This window comes from Megalobrama amblycephala, linkage group LG11, assembly GCF_018812025.1.
Source record: "Megalobrama amblycephala isolate DHTTF-2021 linkage group LG11, ASM1881202v1, whole genome shotgun sequence".
Taxonomy (NCBI): Eukaryota; Metazoa; Chordata; class Actinopteri; order Cypriniformes; family Xenocyprididae; genus Megalobrama; species Megalobrama amblycephala.
The window spans coordinates 20,474,016-20,494,193 of record NC_063054.1 but is presented as its reverse complement, the minus strand read 5'-3'; the positions used below and the strand labels follow the sequence as shown (position 1 = coordinate 20,494,193).

The window sequence follows — 20,178 nt, the reverse complement described above, 5'->3', positions numbered from 1 at the left end:
GATTGAAAATGACACATAAAAATATTGATAACATTTTACAAAGAGGTTCCATTTGTTAACATTAGTTAACAATGAAAATGCTTCTAAATACTTTTAAAGAAAATACGTAGGCAATATATAAGAAAATTTATGATACAATTTCTTTTTTTTTTTTTTAATTGAGACTGCTTTATTTTCAACTTATTCTGCGAGCATTAAAAAAATGCTCATTACCATAACTTTTGTTTATGAGCATCAATTTAGCACCTGCTTAATTTCTAATCTTAATTTGCTAATTTCTGCACTCTAAAAAAATCTGTAAAAATAGGACAGAATTAGTGTATTCATTTGATGGAATTTTCAGTATTTTTTTTTTTTTTTTTTTTGTATTTTGAATTTTGAACTTTATTGCATTGTATTTTAGGGTTAACGGAAATGTCCTGGTAATTTTCTGCCAGTACATTATGGAATTTTCTTTCTTTCTTTTACAGTGTAATGAAAGTATGCATTCTTACCAAGTTAAACGCTTTTGTGGGTACTTTTTAATGAACTTAAATGTTTGTATTTCTTCATTTAAAGGTGCCCTAGATTCAAAAATTGAATTTACCTTGGCATAGTTAAATAACAAGAGTTCAGTACATGGAAATGACATACAGTGAGTCTCAAACTCCATTGTTTCTTCCTTCTTATATAAATCTCATTTGTTTAAAAGACCTCCGAAGAACAGGCGAATCTCAACATAACACCGACTGTTACGTAACAGTTGGGGTGTACGCCCCCAATATTTGCATATGCCGGCCCATGTTCCCAACATTATGAAAGGCATTAGACAAGGGCAGAACGTCTGGATGTGCACAGCTGGATCATCAGACTAGGTAAGCAAGCAAGGACAATAGCAAAAAATGGCAGATGGAGCAATAATAACTGACATGATTCATGATAACATGATATTTTTAGTGATATTTGTAAATTGTCTTTCTAAATGTTTCGTTAGCATGTTGCTAATGTACTGTTAAATGTGGTTAAAGTTAACATCGATTCTTACTGTATTCATGGAGACAAGAGCCATCGCTATTTTCATTTTTAAACACTTGCAGTCTGTATAATTCATAAACACAACTTCATTCTTTATAAATCTCTCCAACAGTGTAGCATTAGCCGTTAGCCACGGAGCATAGCCTCAAACTCATTCAGAATCAATGTAAACATCCAAATAAACACTATACTTACGCGATTAGACATGCTGCATGACGAACACTTTGTAAAGATCCATTTTGAGGGTTATATTAGCTGTTTGAACTTTTTTTATGTTGTTTAAGGCAAGCGCGAGCTCTTGGGGCGTGGAGCACGAGATTTAAAGGGCCACACACCCTGAATCGGCTCATTTGTAATTATGCCCCAAAATAGGCAGTTAAAAAAATGAATTAAAAAAAATATATGGGGTATTTTGAGCTGAAAGTTCACAGACACATTCAGGGGACACCTTAGACTTATATTACATCGTTTAAAAAAAGTTCTAGGGCACCTTTAATCACTATATTAACTTCCAAGGTTATTGAAGTCTATTCAGTGAAGATACTGACAATACAGGCACAAAAACTAAAGGAAAATGGAATCAAGAATGGGAACTTGAACAATGAATAAGTCACATCAGGGTCAGGAAGTCTCTTTCAAGTCTGTTTGATGTCCATGGGCAGCAAAGGCCTGTGGATATTTGAGAGGTGAATCTGTATGAATGTGTATATTTTGGAAGGCCCTCTCTTTGATGTCAGTGGGAATTTTTGGGGTTTCTAGGTCACCAAGACAGTGGTCAACAGTTATTCCATCCAAGCTGAGAAAAGCATTATTTGAATGTCAGCTGACTATGAAAATAGGAAGATCTGGCTTGAGTTTGAGGAAGCAAAGCCGCCCCAAAGTCAACAGATCAACTCAGCATGTTCTCAGGAATAGGGCATTCGGCCTGCACTCTTCTTCCTTTTTAAATTCACCTTCTTCTGCAACAATAACATTTCAGCTGCTCCTTGGCAACATGATGAATTTCCCAGTAGCCTCTAACACTGTGGGACACAAGCAAACTGGGCCAATGATGTCTTATCCAGAGCACGTACACAAGAATTGAGCAGAAAAACAAGATACACAACACAGCCATCTTGAGCTGCACTAGATGAATCTGAACATAGACACATGATGACAGTTCCTGCCATGGGAGTAATTCTTGATCTTGTATGGTAAGGGGTGATGCTTGCATGGGGGCTCATGACCTTTATCGTGCTGCCAAAGCCTTACCCATGAGACCTTGCCGCATAATCCATGCCTCATTGCTGGAATAAAGGCCCCTGGGTGGAGTTCATCTGCTCCATCCTATATCTAGATGGAGGTTATGTGGAATATGCGCACCAATGGATGATACTTGATTATTTGCTTAAATATCATCTCATAATGTCAGTAGTTAGTTTTATTCAAGAACATCTGATCTCAAGAACTTACACAAGAAGTGCATACTGCAATTTGGTATTAAGCAACACTACTTACTTAAAAACACTGCATCAATGGCACTGTTTAAATCCTGTTAAAAAGCGGTACACAAACACAATCCCCCATTAAGGTGTGGTCACAATATTTACAATAGTTCAATGAAATTTCATATCTCTTGTCAATAGCATAGCCATGCATGAAGCACTGCTCACACAGACTTCACTTTCAAACCAAGCAGCTTTCTGTTGGTCAGCGTGGTGAATTCAAGTGACCAACTTGAAACAAGAGAAATCTGTCCAGGGGAACTTTTTCACCCTCATGCAAAACTCCCGATTGTGCAGATTCCTACTGTGAGTGAAACTCCCGATTGCATGGATTCCTAGTGGAATGACTCAATTTCACTAAGCAACAGTAAATGCGACTGCACCTTTACTCTCGTTTGGTTAATTGGCACCACTGGCTTCAGGCCAGAACACGCGTTGTTTGTTGAGCTATAACAGCTCTAGCGCCAGCTCTGCCACAGGTCACAAATGCTGTGAGGAAAGGCAGAAAGATATACAGCTTGTTATACAGCTTTGGCAAAAGTTGTCCCACCAACAAATACATGAATATTCTTTATATCCTGCATGTGCAAGGATACAAGGAGATGTTTTATTGCTGGTGTGAATGATGGTGTGCCTCACAGATGCTACTGTGCCATACACCTACTGTATGTGATGAGCATTTCTTGTTCTCCATGGCTTTGTATTTATATCCCATACCTCATTGCCTTGAGATCCCATTCTAACTCATCTAAAGGCCAAAGCAGTAGCACAAGGATGAGTGACAACCGTAGATTGAATCATAATGACCAGACCCATCAGAAAGAAGTCAAGCAAATGATTCTGTCCATCAGTGGATGAAGGAGTCAGTTGTATAAAGAGCATCAGTGATTGCCTACTTTTAAAGTCTTCCTGGTTTTGGAAGTATTTTTCCCTATTTGTTGTTTTCCATCTGAATTAAATTCAGCACAAAATGAACATTTACCCTATCTATTTTCTACATACTATTGTAAATCTATCGGATACTATTGGATGCATAGGTTTATAATACGACTTGATGTATGCTGGACATATCCAATCGATTCGTTCACTTAAACTCCACTTTTGTACAATCAACTGCAAACTTGCATTCACCCATCCATCCAATCAACAACTGATGGAATAGAATCAATTCCATGCCCAACATTTTTTCTCTTATGTTTCACTCAGATGTATGTCACAATACAGAAGAAAAAAATACAGTCGTTACTTTGGTTGCATCACAACTTATACAAATATTTATCAAAAAGATCAAAGACATAAACCAAAAGTTCTGAGGTGAATTGCAACATTACAAACTTTGATTTAAGGGAAAAAAAGTATTTGAAAATTGGACAAAACTGTACTAAATATATTTACTAAGGGAATGAACTACACTTACATGAAGCACTGGGAATGATGTAATAGAATTAAAAACAATGGAAAAATATCAAAATAATTGACAAAGTTACAAGCATAGAAATTAAATATAAATTGTAATTAGACTTGATTACATCATTCGCATTGATTTGATTGATTTATTTGCTGCTGTTTGGTGATTGGTCCATATTTCTTTGCAGGATCATGGGTAGTGTAGTTCTGCACATTGTTTTTGAAATTGCTGTGTTAAATATATTTTTTAGAAAATATAGACAAAAAAACAGAAGCATATACTATCCATTAAAGATGCAGTAATAAGAGATTACTGAGAAATGATGTTGATATATAATCAACCCAAACAAACCCCCCCACCCCCTTTCATTGCTCCGCCCCCAAAATGCATGACCATGCAATGCAAGAGTGAATGTCTCTTTATTATAGCTGAAGCGAAGCAAGATAATGCTTTGTGAAAAATAAAGCAAAGATGACAAACAAACAATAAGGAAAGAACAAAAAATATTAATATACAGTTACACAAGAGTATATACAAGCAATAGTTGGTTGTTAGTCGCGAGCAGCACACCAGCTCGAGACAAACAATGACTCTCAAAACTGTCCTGTTACTCTAGCTAACATTACAACAACAGCATATCTTGGTTCTGTGAAACATAGCAAAATGTTATTCACGTATGGAACAGAAACAATGCAACCTCAGCATCTGTTTTCTGGCCTTCCCGCTTAGGTCTCTCCAGCACTGGGAAGCTTTTCAAAAATTAAAGGGATAGTTCACCCAAAAATTAAAATTTGATGTTTATCTGCTTACCCCCAGGGCATCCAAGATGTAGGTGACTTTGTTTCTTCTGTAAAACACAAATGATGATTTTTTTTGCGGTCTGTCAGTCGTATAATGCATGTCAGTGGAAACTTTGTCTATAAGAGTCACAGACAAATCCAAATTAAACCATGTGGCTCGTGACGACACATTGATGTCCTAAGACACGAAACGATCGGTTTGTGCGAGAAACCGAACAGTATTTACAAACAAAAACACCACTTTTAGAGGTAAAAAATGCCCTCCAACTGCCCTCCACATCCGGTGTGTGAGGTCTGAACACGCTCTGACAACGGAAGTGATGTCTAGCACTCATTGAAGCAAAGCACGAGAGATCACTTCCGGCATCAGAACGCGTTTTCAGACCTCACACACCGGATGTGCAGGGCAGTTGGACATAGTGGTGTTTTAGAGGTAAAAAATTATATAAATACTGTTCGGTTTCTTGCACAAACCGATCGTTTCGTGTCTAAAGCCTTGTTTACACTGCACACGTGTGCGGCACGTTAAGGCTGCGACGCGGCTACCGGAGCTGATACGCGACCACTCTAGTCAATGCTCGCGTTTGAGAAGCGTCCCAGAAGCGGCTCGCCGCGCCGCTTTGCTAAAGATAGACGCCTCGCCTATTTTTGACGGACGCCGCATCCAAGACGTGCAGCTCAAATACAAAATAAATCACCCTGAGTAAACTCCTGCTCATATTTCACATCACTAGGATGCCAGAAACTGACGACAAGAGATTCGAAGTTGAAAAACTTGAAATTTCTTTGTTTTTATAGTCCATAACTGGACTTTTAAGTGTATTAACTTTATCTGTACGGCTACAGCAAAATAAAGTATGGCATAGCAATAAACACAATCAAACCGGACAAAATATAACCATCTAGCCATTAAAAACACGAAAAAATCTATGAAAAAACGTTGGACAGGCAAATCTAGTGGTCGCGCGAATCCAGCCGCTTTGCTTCTGAAAAGCTTCTGGTGTGAATTGACACCGCTCAGAGAACGGAACAAAACCTTGCTGGAGCTGTAACGCGCCGCAGATGCATGCAGTGTAAACGAGGCTTTAGGACATCAATGTGTCGTCACGAGCCGCAGGGTTTAATTTGGATTTGTCTGTGCATGTTTTTTTTTACTCCTATAGATGAAGTTCCCATTGCTATGCATTATACGACTGACAGACCGCAACGGTTGGAGTTAAAAATCATCATTTGTGTTTTACTGAAGAAACAAAGTCACCTACATCTTGGATGCCCTGGGGGTAAGCAGATAAACTTCAAATTTTAATTTTTGAGTGAACTATCCCTTCAACCCGGGTCCTACAGCTCTTGGCTGATCATAACCCTTCCTTTTCCAATGATATTCCTTTGACCTTTTTTCTTTTGTAATGTCTCCATCATCTCTCTTTCTACAGTCTTTTTTCAAATCTCCCTCTTGCGTTCTCTCTTTCCTCCCCCATCATGAGTGGACACGCCCCCTATACTTCTGATTGTGTTGTGGTGCTTGGTCCAATCCAGTTTTCAACAGCATTTCTCAGAAATTTGCTTACTGCACCTTTAATGATGTTTCATTAACAAAGTTCGGGAGGAGCATGTTCAGATAATTAACCTGATTAACACATGAGGAGCGCATTCAGTTCATCAACTCAATTAACAATAAGAAGTATATATACAGCAGACTTACCTCCGTTCGTTGACAGTTTATCAGCATCCCTCCACAACCCCATCTCCTCACATCTAATTCTCACTATCACACTATCACAACTGGGGGGAATACTCTGGGTTTGAGCCAAAATTCTGAGCATGGAGTCCTCCCCTTGGACAGCACGCCAAAAATGTATAACCTTTACTCTACTTAATTATATGTAAGTGTGAACTTGTGAAACAAATTTAATATATATTTTTTTCATTTCTGAAACTGAAACAACTGTTCACTCTTAAAAATAAAGTGCACTCTATTCATATGACAAAACACTAGCACATAACACACTTGTGGATCCCATCGCAATCGAGCAAAGAATAAAAGAAATGTTTAAATCAAATCCACCTGCATAAATTATTAGACTGGATACTAACAACTGAACCATTTTACATCCAGACAGGAATAATCCTCCAATTCCAATGGGCGCCAAAAAGTTGGCAATCGCAAAAGTAAATAGTCTTTGTTGGCATTTCTCAAGTGTTACCAATTATAACCTTTTTTCTCCCAACAGGGAGATATGAAAAGCCAAGAGGAATTAACTGAAGGCATTGGCTTCAAATTGGCCCACATACTGTTCCTTAATTCTGTAAGCCAAAAGTTTCAGCTTCAGATCAACTCTGTCATCTCCTTTAAGGCTCAACAAAACCACAAGTCAACCCAGATAGTTTTGACTTTCTTAATTTTTTGATTCAGCACATTTGGAAAGATCTTGTAACAATCTGTCAAATTGGCATATACTTTGAGAGGGAAATGCACTATAACTAGTCAAACAGGCCATTTTTGGATGTCTTTGAAAGTCCAAATCGGAAGGAGTTTCTTTTGAAGACCTAACAGCAGAATGACGACTGGATGAGACGGGCGTACCTTTCGTTTCGGGTCATGACAGGCACTAAATGTTTATAAATGTGTGTGGGTCAGACGTCCTTGACTGCTGAGAAACACTCCAGGAATCTGGTATCAGCTTTCAGCCACATGTAGCCGTCTTCTACAAGGAGACGTGGAGTGACTTTATAGACACCATCAAACATGTAGGTCACTCATGCCTGTGAAAAACAGTTTAGAGGTGCTTTACATCAACTATAATATACTACAGTAGGGATATACTACAGTAGAATGATGCACAAAATGTTAATGTATAAGTGTTTCAACAGATGAGATATTTTCAAGATTCTAAAATGTATAACAAAGCGGAATTCTGAAAAATGTTAAAGGTGCCCTAGAACTTTTTTTTAAAAGATGTAATATAAGTCTAAGGTGTCCCCTGAATGTGTCTGTGAAGTTTCAGCTCAAAATACCCCATAGATTTTTTTAAATTAATTTTTTTAACTGCCTATTTTGGGGCATAATTACAAACGAGCCGATTTCAGGTTGCGGCCCCTTTAAATCGCGCGCTGTCCGCCCCCTCCCGAGCATAAACAAAGTTTACACAGCTAATATAACCCTCAAAATGGATCTTTACAAAGTGTTCGTCATGCATACTGAATGCATGCGTCGGATTGTGTGAGTAGGCCTATTGTATTTATTTGGGTGTTTACATTTGATATTGAATGAGTTTGAGGCTATGCTCTGTGGCTAACGGCTAACATTACACACTGTTGGAGAGATTTATAAAGAAGAAAGTTGTGTTTATGCATTATACAGACTGCAAGTGTTTAATAATGAAAATAACGACGGCTCTTGTCTCCGTGAATACAGTAAGAAACGATGGTAACTTTAACCACATTTAACAGTACATTAGCAACATGCTAACGAAACATTTAGAAAGACAGTTTACAAATATCACTAAAAATATCATGTTATCATGGATCATGTCAGTTATTATTGCTCCATCTGCCATTTTTCGCTGTTTTCCTTGCTTGCTTACCTAGTCTGATTATTCAGCAGTGCACATCCAGACGTTCTGCCCTTGTGTAATACTAACTCCCCTTGTGTAATGCCTCAATCATGGGCTGGCATATGCAAATATTGGGGGCGTACACCCCGACTGTTACGTAACAGTTGGTGTTATGTTGAGATTCGCCTGTTTTCCGGAGGTCTTTTAAACAAATGAGATTTATATAAGAAGAAGGAAACAATGGAGTTTGAAACTCACTGTATGTCTTTTCCATGTACTGAACTCTTGTTATTTAACTATGCCAATATAAATTCAATTTTTAATTCTAGGGCACCTTTAAAAATGATCAGGGTTTCCACAAAAATATTAAGCAGCACAACTGTTTTCAATAAGAAATGTTTCTTGAGCATGTTTCTCGTGTTTTACATTTACCTACATTTGACTTTCATTTATACCCTGCGAGTTATTGTCACTTTCTGGCAATAAAATCAAGATAAGCGCAAATAAGTGTTTTTTTATTTATAAAAAATACTTAGTTCAAGTATATTTGAAGAGCGTGCATACAGACTTTGTCAAAGAAATGAGTGTGACTGTATTGTACGTAGCCTAATATTTGGACCATTGCTGTTGTGCAATACCCTTTGAACCAAAAACAAAACTATACTTCAGTTCTAATATTTCTATAAAATAGTACATCAGACTTTCAGAAATATACTTTGGTCAAGCTCAGGACTTACGTGTAATTAATTTGTTGTGTAAATTAATAGGATTCCTAAGTGGATAGAAATAAAAAGCTAATGTTAAACATTGAAGATTATCTTTAAAGAGGGGGTTGAACTGAAGCTAGTTTTGATATTTTTAAAATCATTCACATTTCTGCAAATTCTAACAGGATTTAATGTTCTAGATTCAGACAAACCAACTAATAACTAATAAACATCAGAGAGATTTTTGCTAATACTTACTGATGTTTGTGCCGTTGTTTTCCCTCCAAAATGATGTAACTTCCTGGAGGATGATGTCATTGTGGAACTTTTGTAGTTAAAGGGTTAGTTCACCCAAAAATTTAAATAATGTCATTTATTACTCACCCTCATTCCGTTCCACACCTGTAAGACCTTTGTTAATCTTCGGAACACAAATTAAGATATTTTTGTTGAAATCCGATGGCTCAGTGAGGCCTGCATAGCCAGCAATGACATTTCCTCTCTCAAGATCCATTAATGTACTAAAAATATACTTAAATCAGTTCATGTGAGTACAGTGGTTCAATATTAATATTATAAAGTGACGAGAATAATTTTGGTGCACCAAAAAAACAAATAACGACTTATTTAGTGATGGCCGATTTCAAAACACTGCTTCAGGAAGCCTTGGAGCGTTGTCCAATCAGCGGTTCGGAGCGCCAAAGTCACGTGATTTCAGCAGTTTGGCGGTTTGACACGTGATCCGAATCATGATTCGACACAGAAGAATCATAACACTCCGAAGCTTCCTGAAGCAGTGTTTTGAAATCGGCCATCACTAAATAAGTCGTTATTTGTTTTTTTGGTGCACCAAAATTATTCTCGTCACTTTATAATATTAATATTGAACCACTGTACTCACATGAACCTGATTTAAATATGTTTTTAGTGCATTTATGGATCTTGAGAGAGGAAGTGTCATTGCTCCCTATGCAGGCCACACGGAGCCATCGGATTTCAACAAAACATCTTAATTTGCGTTCTGAAGATTAACGAAGGTCTTACGGGGGTGGAACGCCATGAGGGTGAGTAATAAATGACAGAATTTTCATTTTTGGGTGAACTAACCCTTTAAAGGAATATCAGTACTCAGATAGCAAATTTGAGTTGGGCCGAATCCGGTTGAATTTCGGATGAGAGTTTGGCCCACATACCGAATGGAATTACGGTCTAAGATTGGCCCAAAAGCTACAAAAGGGAGCAGACCCATGCCGGAAGCAAACCAAAGTATCCCTGATGGTTACTGAAAACTACCGGACTTCTAACAAATTAAGAGGAGTAACGTTACATTTTAAGATACTGCATAATATCTATCAAACTAGCTCCCAAATTGAAACGTTGCTTCATTTATGTTATGAGTCCAATCAGATAAATGACCTTCTTCCAAAGGGAATGTATCTCCTTTCATAGAAAGTTAACTTCTCACTGAAAGAAAATAATTATATATATATATCTTTTTTTTAATACTTCCTTAGAAGTAACCACTTCTTAATTCTTAATTTCATCGTTTTGCATTGCAGTTCTTTTATTCACAAGAACAAATTTCTTAACGCTTTGCCTTCAGTCCTTTCTTTTCATCATTTTACATTATTTCTTCGAGAAACGTATTTGTGTGTATGTCTCTCTCTCTCTTTTGTCATTCTCGCAGGTTGCCCCGCCTTACTATTTGTCAGTTTTTGCCAGGGGACCTTTAGATCATCAGATCAAATGCGTTTTTTCCCCTTGTGGTATGACAGTATTCACACAAAAAATTGATAGTATATGGAAGCATTGAATGATAGAAATCTTTTAATAGAACGTATAAAAACAGATTATTTTCTTAAGGGCACAGACTGAATTTGCGGCCTAAAACATTTACCAGACAGTCATTAGTTATGGCTCCCAACAGCACTGGTTTCCTTTTCTTAGGACTTTGTGAGATAAAGAAAACCCAATTTCCCCACTTTACTTCCATGACCAAGTTCAATTACACCATCAGAGACACCTAAACCCAACACTATGGTAATCTGAGTGATGTGAAACATGACTCCAGCCCTCCGTCCTATTAGGGACTGTTACTTATGGGAAAAAAAAAAAAACCATAACAAACTCACTGCATCATCATAAGCATCCTCATAAAACATTCACACCAGATGAAGCCACGAGAAACCCATCGTCCATTGGCCAGCCAGCAGTCAGCCGAGAACAGGAGAGCCGTTACCATTGGCTGCTTCTCGACAGTAGCATCTCAACTGGAAGCAAGAGTTCCTGTATCGATCCAGAGTCGTACTCACCTCTGGCAGGGGAAGGGGGATTTTTTTTGTTGTATTGGTAATACGATATGATGAAAAGACTTACCACAAACTCAGATGTGCACCTTCAGTACTAAACACCAGTAGACAGTGGTTCTCTTGAGCACATTGTTATAAAATGCTTTAATAAATAGTTTGATTTATTTCTAAGAACAAACATAAATTCCACTAAATGAACCAAATAACTTTTTCAGAGCAATTCTTCTGTACAAAAAAAATTACATCTTAAAAAACAAACAAACAAACAAAAAAAAAACTCCTCCAGCTCCACCCCGTTTCCCTTCCATAACGGACACCGAGCTTAACTTAAGCTTAATTATACTTGTTTACTTGCACTTGAACCAATTGTTCAGGAACAGTTTTAAACGTTTGTCGTCTTCCCATAACCAAAAAAAGTCTTATATTTAACATCACGATGAAAGAAATCAAATCATAGCCAGTCGTTTTCTCAAGTACAAATGCTTTACAACATAATTGTTCCCTTCATGAAGTTTTGATCCAAACAAACAAACGAAAAGAAAAGCAGGAGAAAACATTTGGACATTATTTTGACATATCAGCATCTTTACAAGCAACAAGCAGCATGGACCAGCAGGCCTTGCCAAAAACCATGATTTTATGATCAGCAAGAGAGGAAAGGTGTAGAAAGGGAATAGGGGTCTTCAAGGAGGCGAACACACGCCACAATACAGCACACAATCGTATATGTCTCTAGTGAAAACAAAAACCAACAACATAATAGGATGATCTCTGATTATATTTCTGTTCTGACTGTGGGACGCTGTATACATCTTACAAAACCTGCCATATCAACTGGCATAAATAAAAGGAATGGTGTAAAAAAAAAAAAAAAGAAAAAAGGAAAAAAACAATAATCATAATATTTAAATCATAATTATAATAATAAAATAATAATAATAATAATAATAATAATAAAAAAGTGACTTAAGTTACTAAATTCAAATATACACAGCGACTCCTTTATTATATACACATATTTACAGATCTCTTGTCTTTGTTTAAACAAATACCTTGATGGTGATATGGGAGCTGCTCTTAAGACCAGCCTCTCCCCTTTGTCGTGATCTATCGGGTCAGGAGACCCTAAACCGAGGGGCTTGTCTGAAGGCACTTGCGACCGACTCAAAATACTGCAATCCGTTTTTTAAAGAGTGTTCAGCCAAGATGACAGAAAGGACAGAAAAACAAGGCCACTTTATAGGCACTGCAGCCCTCCTCATGGACGACGAGCTCGGTAAGGCAGGCGTGGAAGGAGAGCAGATGAACGTTTGAAGGGGGATCCCCCGAAGCCAGCGTCCCCCCGCACGTGGTCTGCACCGAAATTGGGCCACTCGAAACAAAACCAAAAGCACAACCATTTGTAAACAACAACATAAAAGTCTTTATATGGTTTCTCTCTCACGTTTCTTACGAGTTCCTTAGTCCTGCTCCTATTCCAGCAGTGTTTTTTTCCGAAAACAAAGCGAGGCTTCTCGCCGCCTCTTCATAAAGAAATATAATATGCTTCCTCTGTACATAAAAAAAAAGGAAAGAAAGAAATTTGCCACTTTATCAGCCTCAAAACATCTCGAAGAAGTCGAAAATAAAAATAACACATGGGGAAAAACTCAGTCCGTGTTTCTGAGATGGCCTTGGTCTCCTCGTCCTGCTCGTCGGAGCTCATACGCAATGTTCTTTGTGCTCTTGGCCGGTGGTGGCATTATTGACATTTTTACAGTTGTTGTCCTTTGGGCTGAAGCCTGTCCAGTAGGGTGCTTTGAGGGAAGGGCTGCTGCGGCCGCTGCTGCCGCTGCTCCGCGTGGTGCAGATCAGCCCGTTCTTGGTCCGCGCTTCAGGTTTAGAGTACTTTTGGATGGGACGCTTGCCCCCCTCCATTCCGCACCACTCTTCCACCAGCTCCAGCTCTTCTTCCTCCACCTCCTCCTCATCCTCCCCGCTGTTGCAGGTCCGATCCGGGGAGCCCATGAGCTTGGTGCGCTCATACTGCACGTCCCGGTTATCCTTGTGCTGCGGCCGCGTCACCGGCTTCAGCGGCTCCCACTGGTTGTTGACGCTCTCCTCCACAGGCACACGCTCCCGCCTCTCACGCTCTTTTCGCCGCTTACGGGTCCACCACACGCAGACAATGACGCAGAAGACCCAGAGAACGCACAAGACAACGCAGAGCACGGGCACCAGGTAGTCTGTGTGGAAAGAGATTCAAGTCAGACATGGAAAATCTGGGATTCATGCCAAGGAGGAAAATAATGAAAAAGTAGGGATGTACGGCAAAATTACATTGGTTATTGGCCAATATTCGTCACTAAATTTATCAGTAATGGGCGATACTGTACATTTTGATTGGATATTTGATTGTGGCCACTCATTCAACCAATTTTTCAATATTAAGACAAAATAGTGATTATAATATAATTTAATATAATACTATTAATATAATTTAATTTAATATTATAAATGTTAAACAGAAATAACTGTTATTGGCCAAAATTAAATTAAGTAAGTAAAGTGTTCTGTTTCAATTCCCTTAAAGGTTTAGTTCACCCAAAAATGAAATTTATGTCATTAATTACTCACCCTCATGTCGCTCCACACCCATAAGACCTTCGTTCAACTTCGGAACACAAATTAAGATATTTTTGATGAAATCCGAGAGCTCTCTGACCCCCCCATAGACTGCAACGTACAGTAATTACCACTTTCAAGGCCCAGAAAGGTAGTAAAGACATCGTTAAAATAGTCCATGTGACTACAGTTGTTAAACCTTACACCGTGTCCTAACCAGATGCGACGCAACGCTGCGACAAGCAATAAAAGGTATCTTTTCCATGTTAATCAGAGTTTTTGTCCTAACCAGCCGTGACGACAACATGTGAATATTCTGTTTAAGAAGCGGTTTCTATTTCTCCGCGACATCACGGCTGGAACAGCAACACAAAGTTGGCAATGATAATATCAGGTACTGTTTATGTGCTTTATTTTACATTAAAAGCGTCTAACGTGAGTTTGAATATCGTTCTGTGTTCCCAGCTTTTTAGCTGTAATTAAAACAACACTGACTAATTCACGTCAGATCTTGAAAATAAATAAATGGGCACAAGAATGTTCAAACTGTCAACTCAATGTGAACAAACAAGTGTATTCTATGACAACGATTGGTTCAGTCATTCCGTATGTACTTTAAATAATGTTTTAATTGTGTAATATTTATGAATTTTACTATGTACTTGCCCATTTCATCGTGTCTGCTGTGCTCTTGCCGAGAGAGCCAGCCCACACTCTCTTCTGATTGGCTGTGGGTTTTGATTGATTTTATCGCTTATCATTTTCACGTCGTGTCTAGTGTGGACAGTCAAATTGCTTGTCGCTGGAATCTTATCGCATTGCGTCTGGTTAGGACATGGTGTTATATTATGAAGCGACGAAAACTTTTTGTGAAAAAATAAATAAATTAAAAAAAAAAAATTATTCTCTGACGCTGTTCACACTGACGTGGGAGCCAGACAAAACTGAGCCGGCATTCTGATGTAGAACTGGAAGCGCTGCACTGTGTTTACAACGTGACACAGAAGAAAAGAAACTATTGAATTAAGTCGTTATTTTTATTTATTTATTTTTTTTTGCGCACAAAAAGTATTCTTGTTGCTTCATAACATTAAGGTTAAACCACTGTAGTCACATGGACTATTTTAACAATGTTTTTACTACTTTTATAGGCCTTGAAAGTGGTAATTGCATTGCAGTCTATGGGGGGAGCTCTCAGATTTAATCAAAATGTCTTAATTTGTGTTCCTGTCTTACAGGTGTGGAACGGCATGAGGGTGAGTAATTGATGACAGATTTTTCATTTTTAGTTGAACTAACCCTTTAATTTACAAATACTATAATTATTTTTTTTCAACCCATTTATTATTGCCTCAACCTAAATTTTTTTTTCAGACATCATTAAGTTTGTCCCATCATTCTCTTTAATGTACAGCTGAGGTGATGACTATGTGGAGGAGTTGAATGACTATAGCACAGGTTTATGGCCTCCTGCCCACAACTGTTGGATCCTTTGAGCCTCTCAGTACCCTCTCCTCCTGTGACTCACAAAGACATTTATGCTGCACTAATTGGTGGAGACGGGGAATTGACACTCGGTTGGGAGTTGAAGGCTGGCTTTAGCCTGGCCCCTGCTCTACTCACCCACTGGCTGGGACATGACCGGCATCTCCACTTTGACCTCGATGACGGCAAGCATGACGGTGCTGTTGTGTCGCTTGGACAGCATGCTGACTATGGTACTAGCTGCCTCCTGGATCTGACTGTGGTTAGGCTGTTCGTCCTGCTGGAACGACTGTAGGAGAAATAATGGGGATTTTATAGATATATATATATATATATATATATATATATATATATATATATATATATATATATATATATATATATATATATATATATATATATATATATATATGCCAAACATGTAGATGAAAGTGGAAGTAAAACCACCTTCAAAGAATAATCTGGAATTATTCACTAAAATGTGAGGTTTTGGGGCACTGCTGCAGTGCCACTGAAAATCCTATTTGTTGATAATCTACATCCAATTTTATGTCTTTGATTTTTGGTGATGTTTTCTCCATTGTTGTTGAAAATTCTGCTGAATGTTTTCAAGCTAGCAAACTTAGATTTGTTTTGTCAGATTTGGAAAAATTTGCAAAAGTAAAAAGAACTATAATCCAATCAGTAATATTTTGCAAAACATGCTGCATATGGTCAAAGAGTTCATCTAGTAAAAAATACCAGTGAACAGATAAGACACTACATGCATCTCTAAATAAAAATCGAAACTAAGTTAAAAGTTAAAAAAGCACACTGATGCATCACATGGTACTCAAAAGTTTTAAATTTGCTTACATCATGTGGTATAGAACCCAAAAAACTACAGTTTTAGTATGAGAACACAAAAAGCGACTTACAGTCAATCTATGACAATACGCTCAGTAAAACAATTAGAGCGAGAGCAATCTTTATCAAAAAAGCAGTTGACTAAATTATTTCAACTCCATTCTGTTTTAACATGCAAAAACCTGCAGCTGTTCAAAGTTCCTGTCTACAGGTTCCATTTTAATGAGTCAGGACAGTTAAAAACGGGCCTTCGGTTAGTGACTTGTTACAACACCGCACGGATTTAGTGTAATCTGACCGAGTATAAAGGATGCATTTGTAGGTAACCGCTATTTGTAAGTAACTTCCGTGAGGCAGAATGTTTCATTGAACGCAGGAAATGTGGCTTCAAATTACACAAAAATTACCTGGCAACACAAGGATATTAATTTTCACCAATGTATTGATTTTTTGTTATCTTAAAGATTATTTGGCTGTGCAAGCTTTTTTTGTCTAAAGACAATAGTGTACATCCTAAAGCTATGTGTGAGATGTGCTGGAGCCCGGTTCCAGTGCTCTCTGTGTGGGTGGAGGGAATGCTGCAATGCAGTACGGCCCGCTTCTGGTCAGTCAACTGAATCTCATTACAACATAATGGGCTGGTTTGAAGAGGGGGCCGGTTGGTATTGCTCTGGGCATCCGGGCATTTCGAGGAACCGCACTCGACTGGGTGAGGAAATCAAATTTGCATCCATTAACAGATCTGTGCAACGAGTATCCAGGACCCCCGTGGTTTTGACTTTCTATTCCACTGATAATAGATCTTAGGGGCCCACATAACTCCGCTGTGTGAAGGGTATACATTTGCAGAGGACTCATGAATATAAAATGTGCGAGTATAACAAGTGCTCCCTAGGTGCACAAAGCTTGAGTCTTCAAAATGTACTTACGATTGCCACCTCTACTGCGTCCTGGTTTTTGTAGGAGAGGTCACAAAGAACCAACAGCATGTGATCTTTTGCCAGGCTCCGTGTGGCAGGCATATACCTCAGCTCTGAGCAGACATTCTGCACTGTCGTTCCCTAGAAGGCACAGGGTGTATTTAGATGAATATTTCAGAAACAGCACTATTCTGGATCATAATGTAGTTACAATAAGAGAAGGACCAAATACATCTTTGACTTGTCTGAGAATAAGGTTTTATATAACATTACTGTGTTTTGGACACAGTGCCCTGGTAATACAACTTTTTTATTAGATATTATTTCATGGATTTTGTACAGATTACTGGGGATACCCATGAACTATATTACCACCATTGCTTTGTGCACATGGTACCCTAGTAATACCATGCCACCATCACCGGACATTTGTGTAATGAAACAAAACACTAACTTAAATGTGAATACTTACTGTGGGCAGTTTGTCCTTGTTGAATATAAGGGTGATGCGAGCACAGCTCTTGTCCAGATAGACTGAGTTGGGCTCACATTTGGTTTGGAGGGTTGGGGCGGCTTCAGGGCTTGAACAAAACCCCCACTGGTGGCAAGGGGGAGAGAGGCACGTCAGGAAGTTGTGCTCCAGGCATTCACGACCTCCTGGACAGGAGTGAAGCTCTCGCCCTGGCGTCCCTGGCAACAGGCACGGCCGCCTGCCACACACCACCTGAGAAAGAGGGTCATGAACACCTTCATTTATTTACTTATATAAATAAAGAGAAAAAAGACTTGTTCTTCAGACACTTACCTTGGTGCACTCCACTTTGCCGTTGACACATTGGCAAGTGTTGCATTCTTCCTCCCAGCGGCTGCCATGCGGAAACTGAAGTCCAGCATAGTGACATGTCTTCCCAATGCCAATAACTGCACCACAACACAAACACAAACACCGTAAGACTGGGGCCAATTCTAATTTAGGAGCAGATCTTTTTCCTCTCTGGAATGATCTAAGTCACATGATGCCAGGTCAGTGCTCCTACGCCGCCGCTGCCGCCCGCCCTTCATGACGTTCACACTTTAGGAACCATATTCCCCGTTTATATTTTTGTTAGCTTTTAGCTTATCTATACGCTAGTGTACTAGTTGGCAAATCAGCATATTAGAATGATTTCTGAAGAATCATGTGACACTGAAGACTGGAGTAACAGATGCTGAAAATTCAGCTTTGAATCACAGGAATAAATTATATTTTAAAATATTTCAAATTGTAATATTTCACAATTTTACTATATTTTAGATCAAATAAATGCAGCCTTGGTGAGCAAAAGAGACGACTTTCAAAAACATTTAAAAAAATCTTAACGACATCAAACTTTTGCACAGTTGGAGATATATATATATATATATATATATATATATTTTTTTTTTTCCTCAATGTACAGTCTTTCTTTACCAGGAAAATTGACAAAAAATATTGATGACTCATCCTGCACTAGAGAGATTTTTGTCCAATCAAATGCTCTCTAGAGTGAGAATATCCCTCCCCTAAATTCCACCTGCCTCCAATTAGCAAATATAAATAATGTTCATGGAGTCTTAATGAGCCTTTCAATTTGCCCTTCTCCAACTTCCTATTTTAACAGGATGGAAAGCAAACGTCTATTGATTTCAGGGGGTCTTTAAGGTCCATTTCTCAATATGGACAAGCTGAGAAATGAAAAGAGATTGATTGTTTCAAAGATTACACAATAGCTCTTACACTCTTGGCATTGAGGTCCGGTGCGACCGAGTGGGCAGACACATCGGAAGCCATTGATCTCATCCACACAGGTGGCACCGTAGGCGCAGGGTGACGACTGGCACTCATCAATGTCTGGTGAAGCAAAGAAAACATACCTTCATCAATACAGCCACTGACTTGAAGTCAATACACATTTATAAATCACCGGGACTGACCGCATCCACTTGGCTGCACCTCGGAAAATGAGGCCAAGGAAATGCATGGAATCTTTAAGGAGTATTTTCTATGTAAGAGCCATCAATGGACACAAGGAGAGGAATTTTTCCACTGGCTGAATAATTTATCTCCTGTGTGTTTGTGAGCCAGGGCTAACCTTTAACCCCAGAAGAGGTCAAAGGGCACTGGATGCTCGGTAATCCTCCAACACCCTCTTTCTATACATCCCCATTCTTTCCTCCTTGAGATACTCACTGATACGGCAGTCGGGTCCAGCGAATCCAGGAGCGCATTCACAACGGAACCAGTTCACCCCATCCACACAGATTCCTCCATTGTAGCTGCAAGGAGATGTGAGGACAATGAGGTTATTGGCCAAAAGAGACACCTTCACCCATCTGATTGACACAATACTTCCAGCATACATGCGTGGAAGAGGAAAGGCAGGAAAAAGGGGGGAAGAGAAGAGTGGAAGAGACATGAACGAAGAGGGATGTGCGAGCTCCTCATTGCGTTTATCAATACCAGCACCTTTCAGATGCAAATGCCCCCAGTGGCTCCTTGCTGGGATCCTCACCCCCTACTCCCGCCCCAACTCCCAAATCCCTTGCTCCCAGGTCAGCGATGAAGAAAGGCAAGAGGACAGAGCGGACTGGGAGAAAAAGAGCCTGTCTATCCCCTCCTCCCCTCACCGCTGGGGGTGCTCTTTTAGGGCCATCGGTTCTATTGTGGTCCCCATTAAAACCAGCCCAGGGTCTCCTGAGCTGTCGGATTTAGGGGTGATTTAGGGACATCTTCTCCCGTCTTTACAACCAGCGTCCCCCCTCAAACCCCCCCTCGGTGCATCCGCTCAGAGAATGGGGGTTATCAGGGCAGGAATAACATGGTGGAATCGGGCAGAAAGCCATGTTAGAAGGGTTATTCCTAGCCTTCTATGTTGTACAGGGAAGGGGAGGGTCGGCACAAACAGAGGCGGCCCCAGGCAGCATTGAGTAAATAAGAGGGGGAACAACTGCAGAGCCACATAGGTCTTCTTACCAGGGGTGAGGGTTGCAGTCGTTGATGTCTGCAAAGAATCAAAAGAGAGGAAGAA

The 20,178-nt window shown here is 39.2% G+C and overlaps 2 protein-coding genes and 1 long non-coding RNA gene across 7 annotated transcripts in view; 1 reads left to right on the top strand and 2 right to left on the bottom strand.

Annotated features, from left to right (window-relative positions):
* esr2a (estrogen receptor 2a) overlaps positions 1-9,328 on the bottom strand; it is a 121,592-nt gene extending 112,264 nt beyond the window's left edge. For 2 of the 3 annotated variants that reach the window (XM_048206649.1, XM_048206650.1), the window contains exons 1-2: positions 9,226-9,328; positions 7,291-7,469 (exon numbers count right to left, since the gene is read on the bottom strand). The gene's annotated coding sequence lies outside the window, so the exon portion shown is untranslated. Of the gene's footprint in view, positions 1-7,290; positions 7,470-8,290; positions 8,349-9,225 lie in introns of those variants that run through there. The other variant, XM_048206652.1, reaches the window with a different exon arrangement.
* A 671-nt stretch (positions 9,329-9,999) lies between these two features.
* On the top strand, positions 10,000-15,494 carry LOC125277982. Of its 2 annotated transcripts, none has more exons than XR_007187027.1 (3): positions 10,000-10,031; positions 15,119-15,136; positions 15,295-15,494. It is a non-coding gene; the product is annotated as an uncharacterized LOC125277982 (long non-coding RNA). The 2 variants fall into 2 exon arrangements; XR_007187026.1 differs by having other exon boundaries at positions 15,255-15,494.
* The window catches only part of jag2b (jagged canonical Notch ligand 2b), a 52,220-nt gene continuing 43,433 nt past the window's right edge, over positions 11,392-20,178 (bottom strand). For both annotated transcript variants that reach the window (XM_048206645.1, XM_048206646.1), the window contains 8 exons: positions 20,124-20,151; positions 19,341-19,426; positions 18,888-19,001; positions 17,937-18,052; positions 17,604-17,855; positions 17,141-17,272; positions 15,504-15,654; positions 11,392-13,501 (listed from right to left, as the gene is read on the bottom strand). In XM_048206645.1, coding sequence (XP_048062602.1) covers positions 12,978-13,501; positions 15,504-15,654; positions 17,141-17,272; positions 17,604-17,855; positions 17,937-18,052; positions 18,888-19,001; positions 19,341-19,426; positions 20,124-20,151 — 1,403 coding nt within the window. In that variant the 3' untranslated portion in view covers positions 11,392-12,977. The remainder of the gene's footprint in view (positions 13,502-15,503; positions 15,655-17,140; positions 17,273-17,603; positions 17,856-17,936; positions 18,053-18,887; positions 19,002-19,340; positions 19,427-20,123; positions 20,152-20,178) is intronic.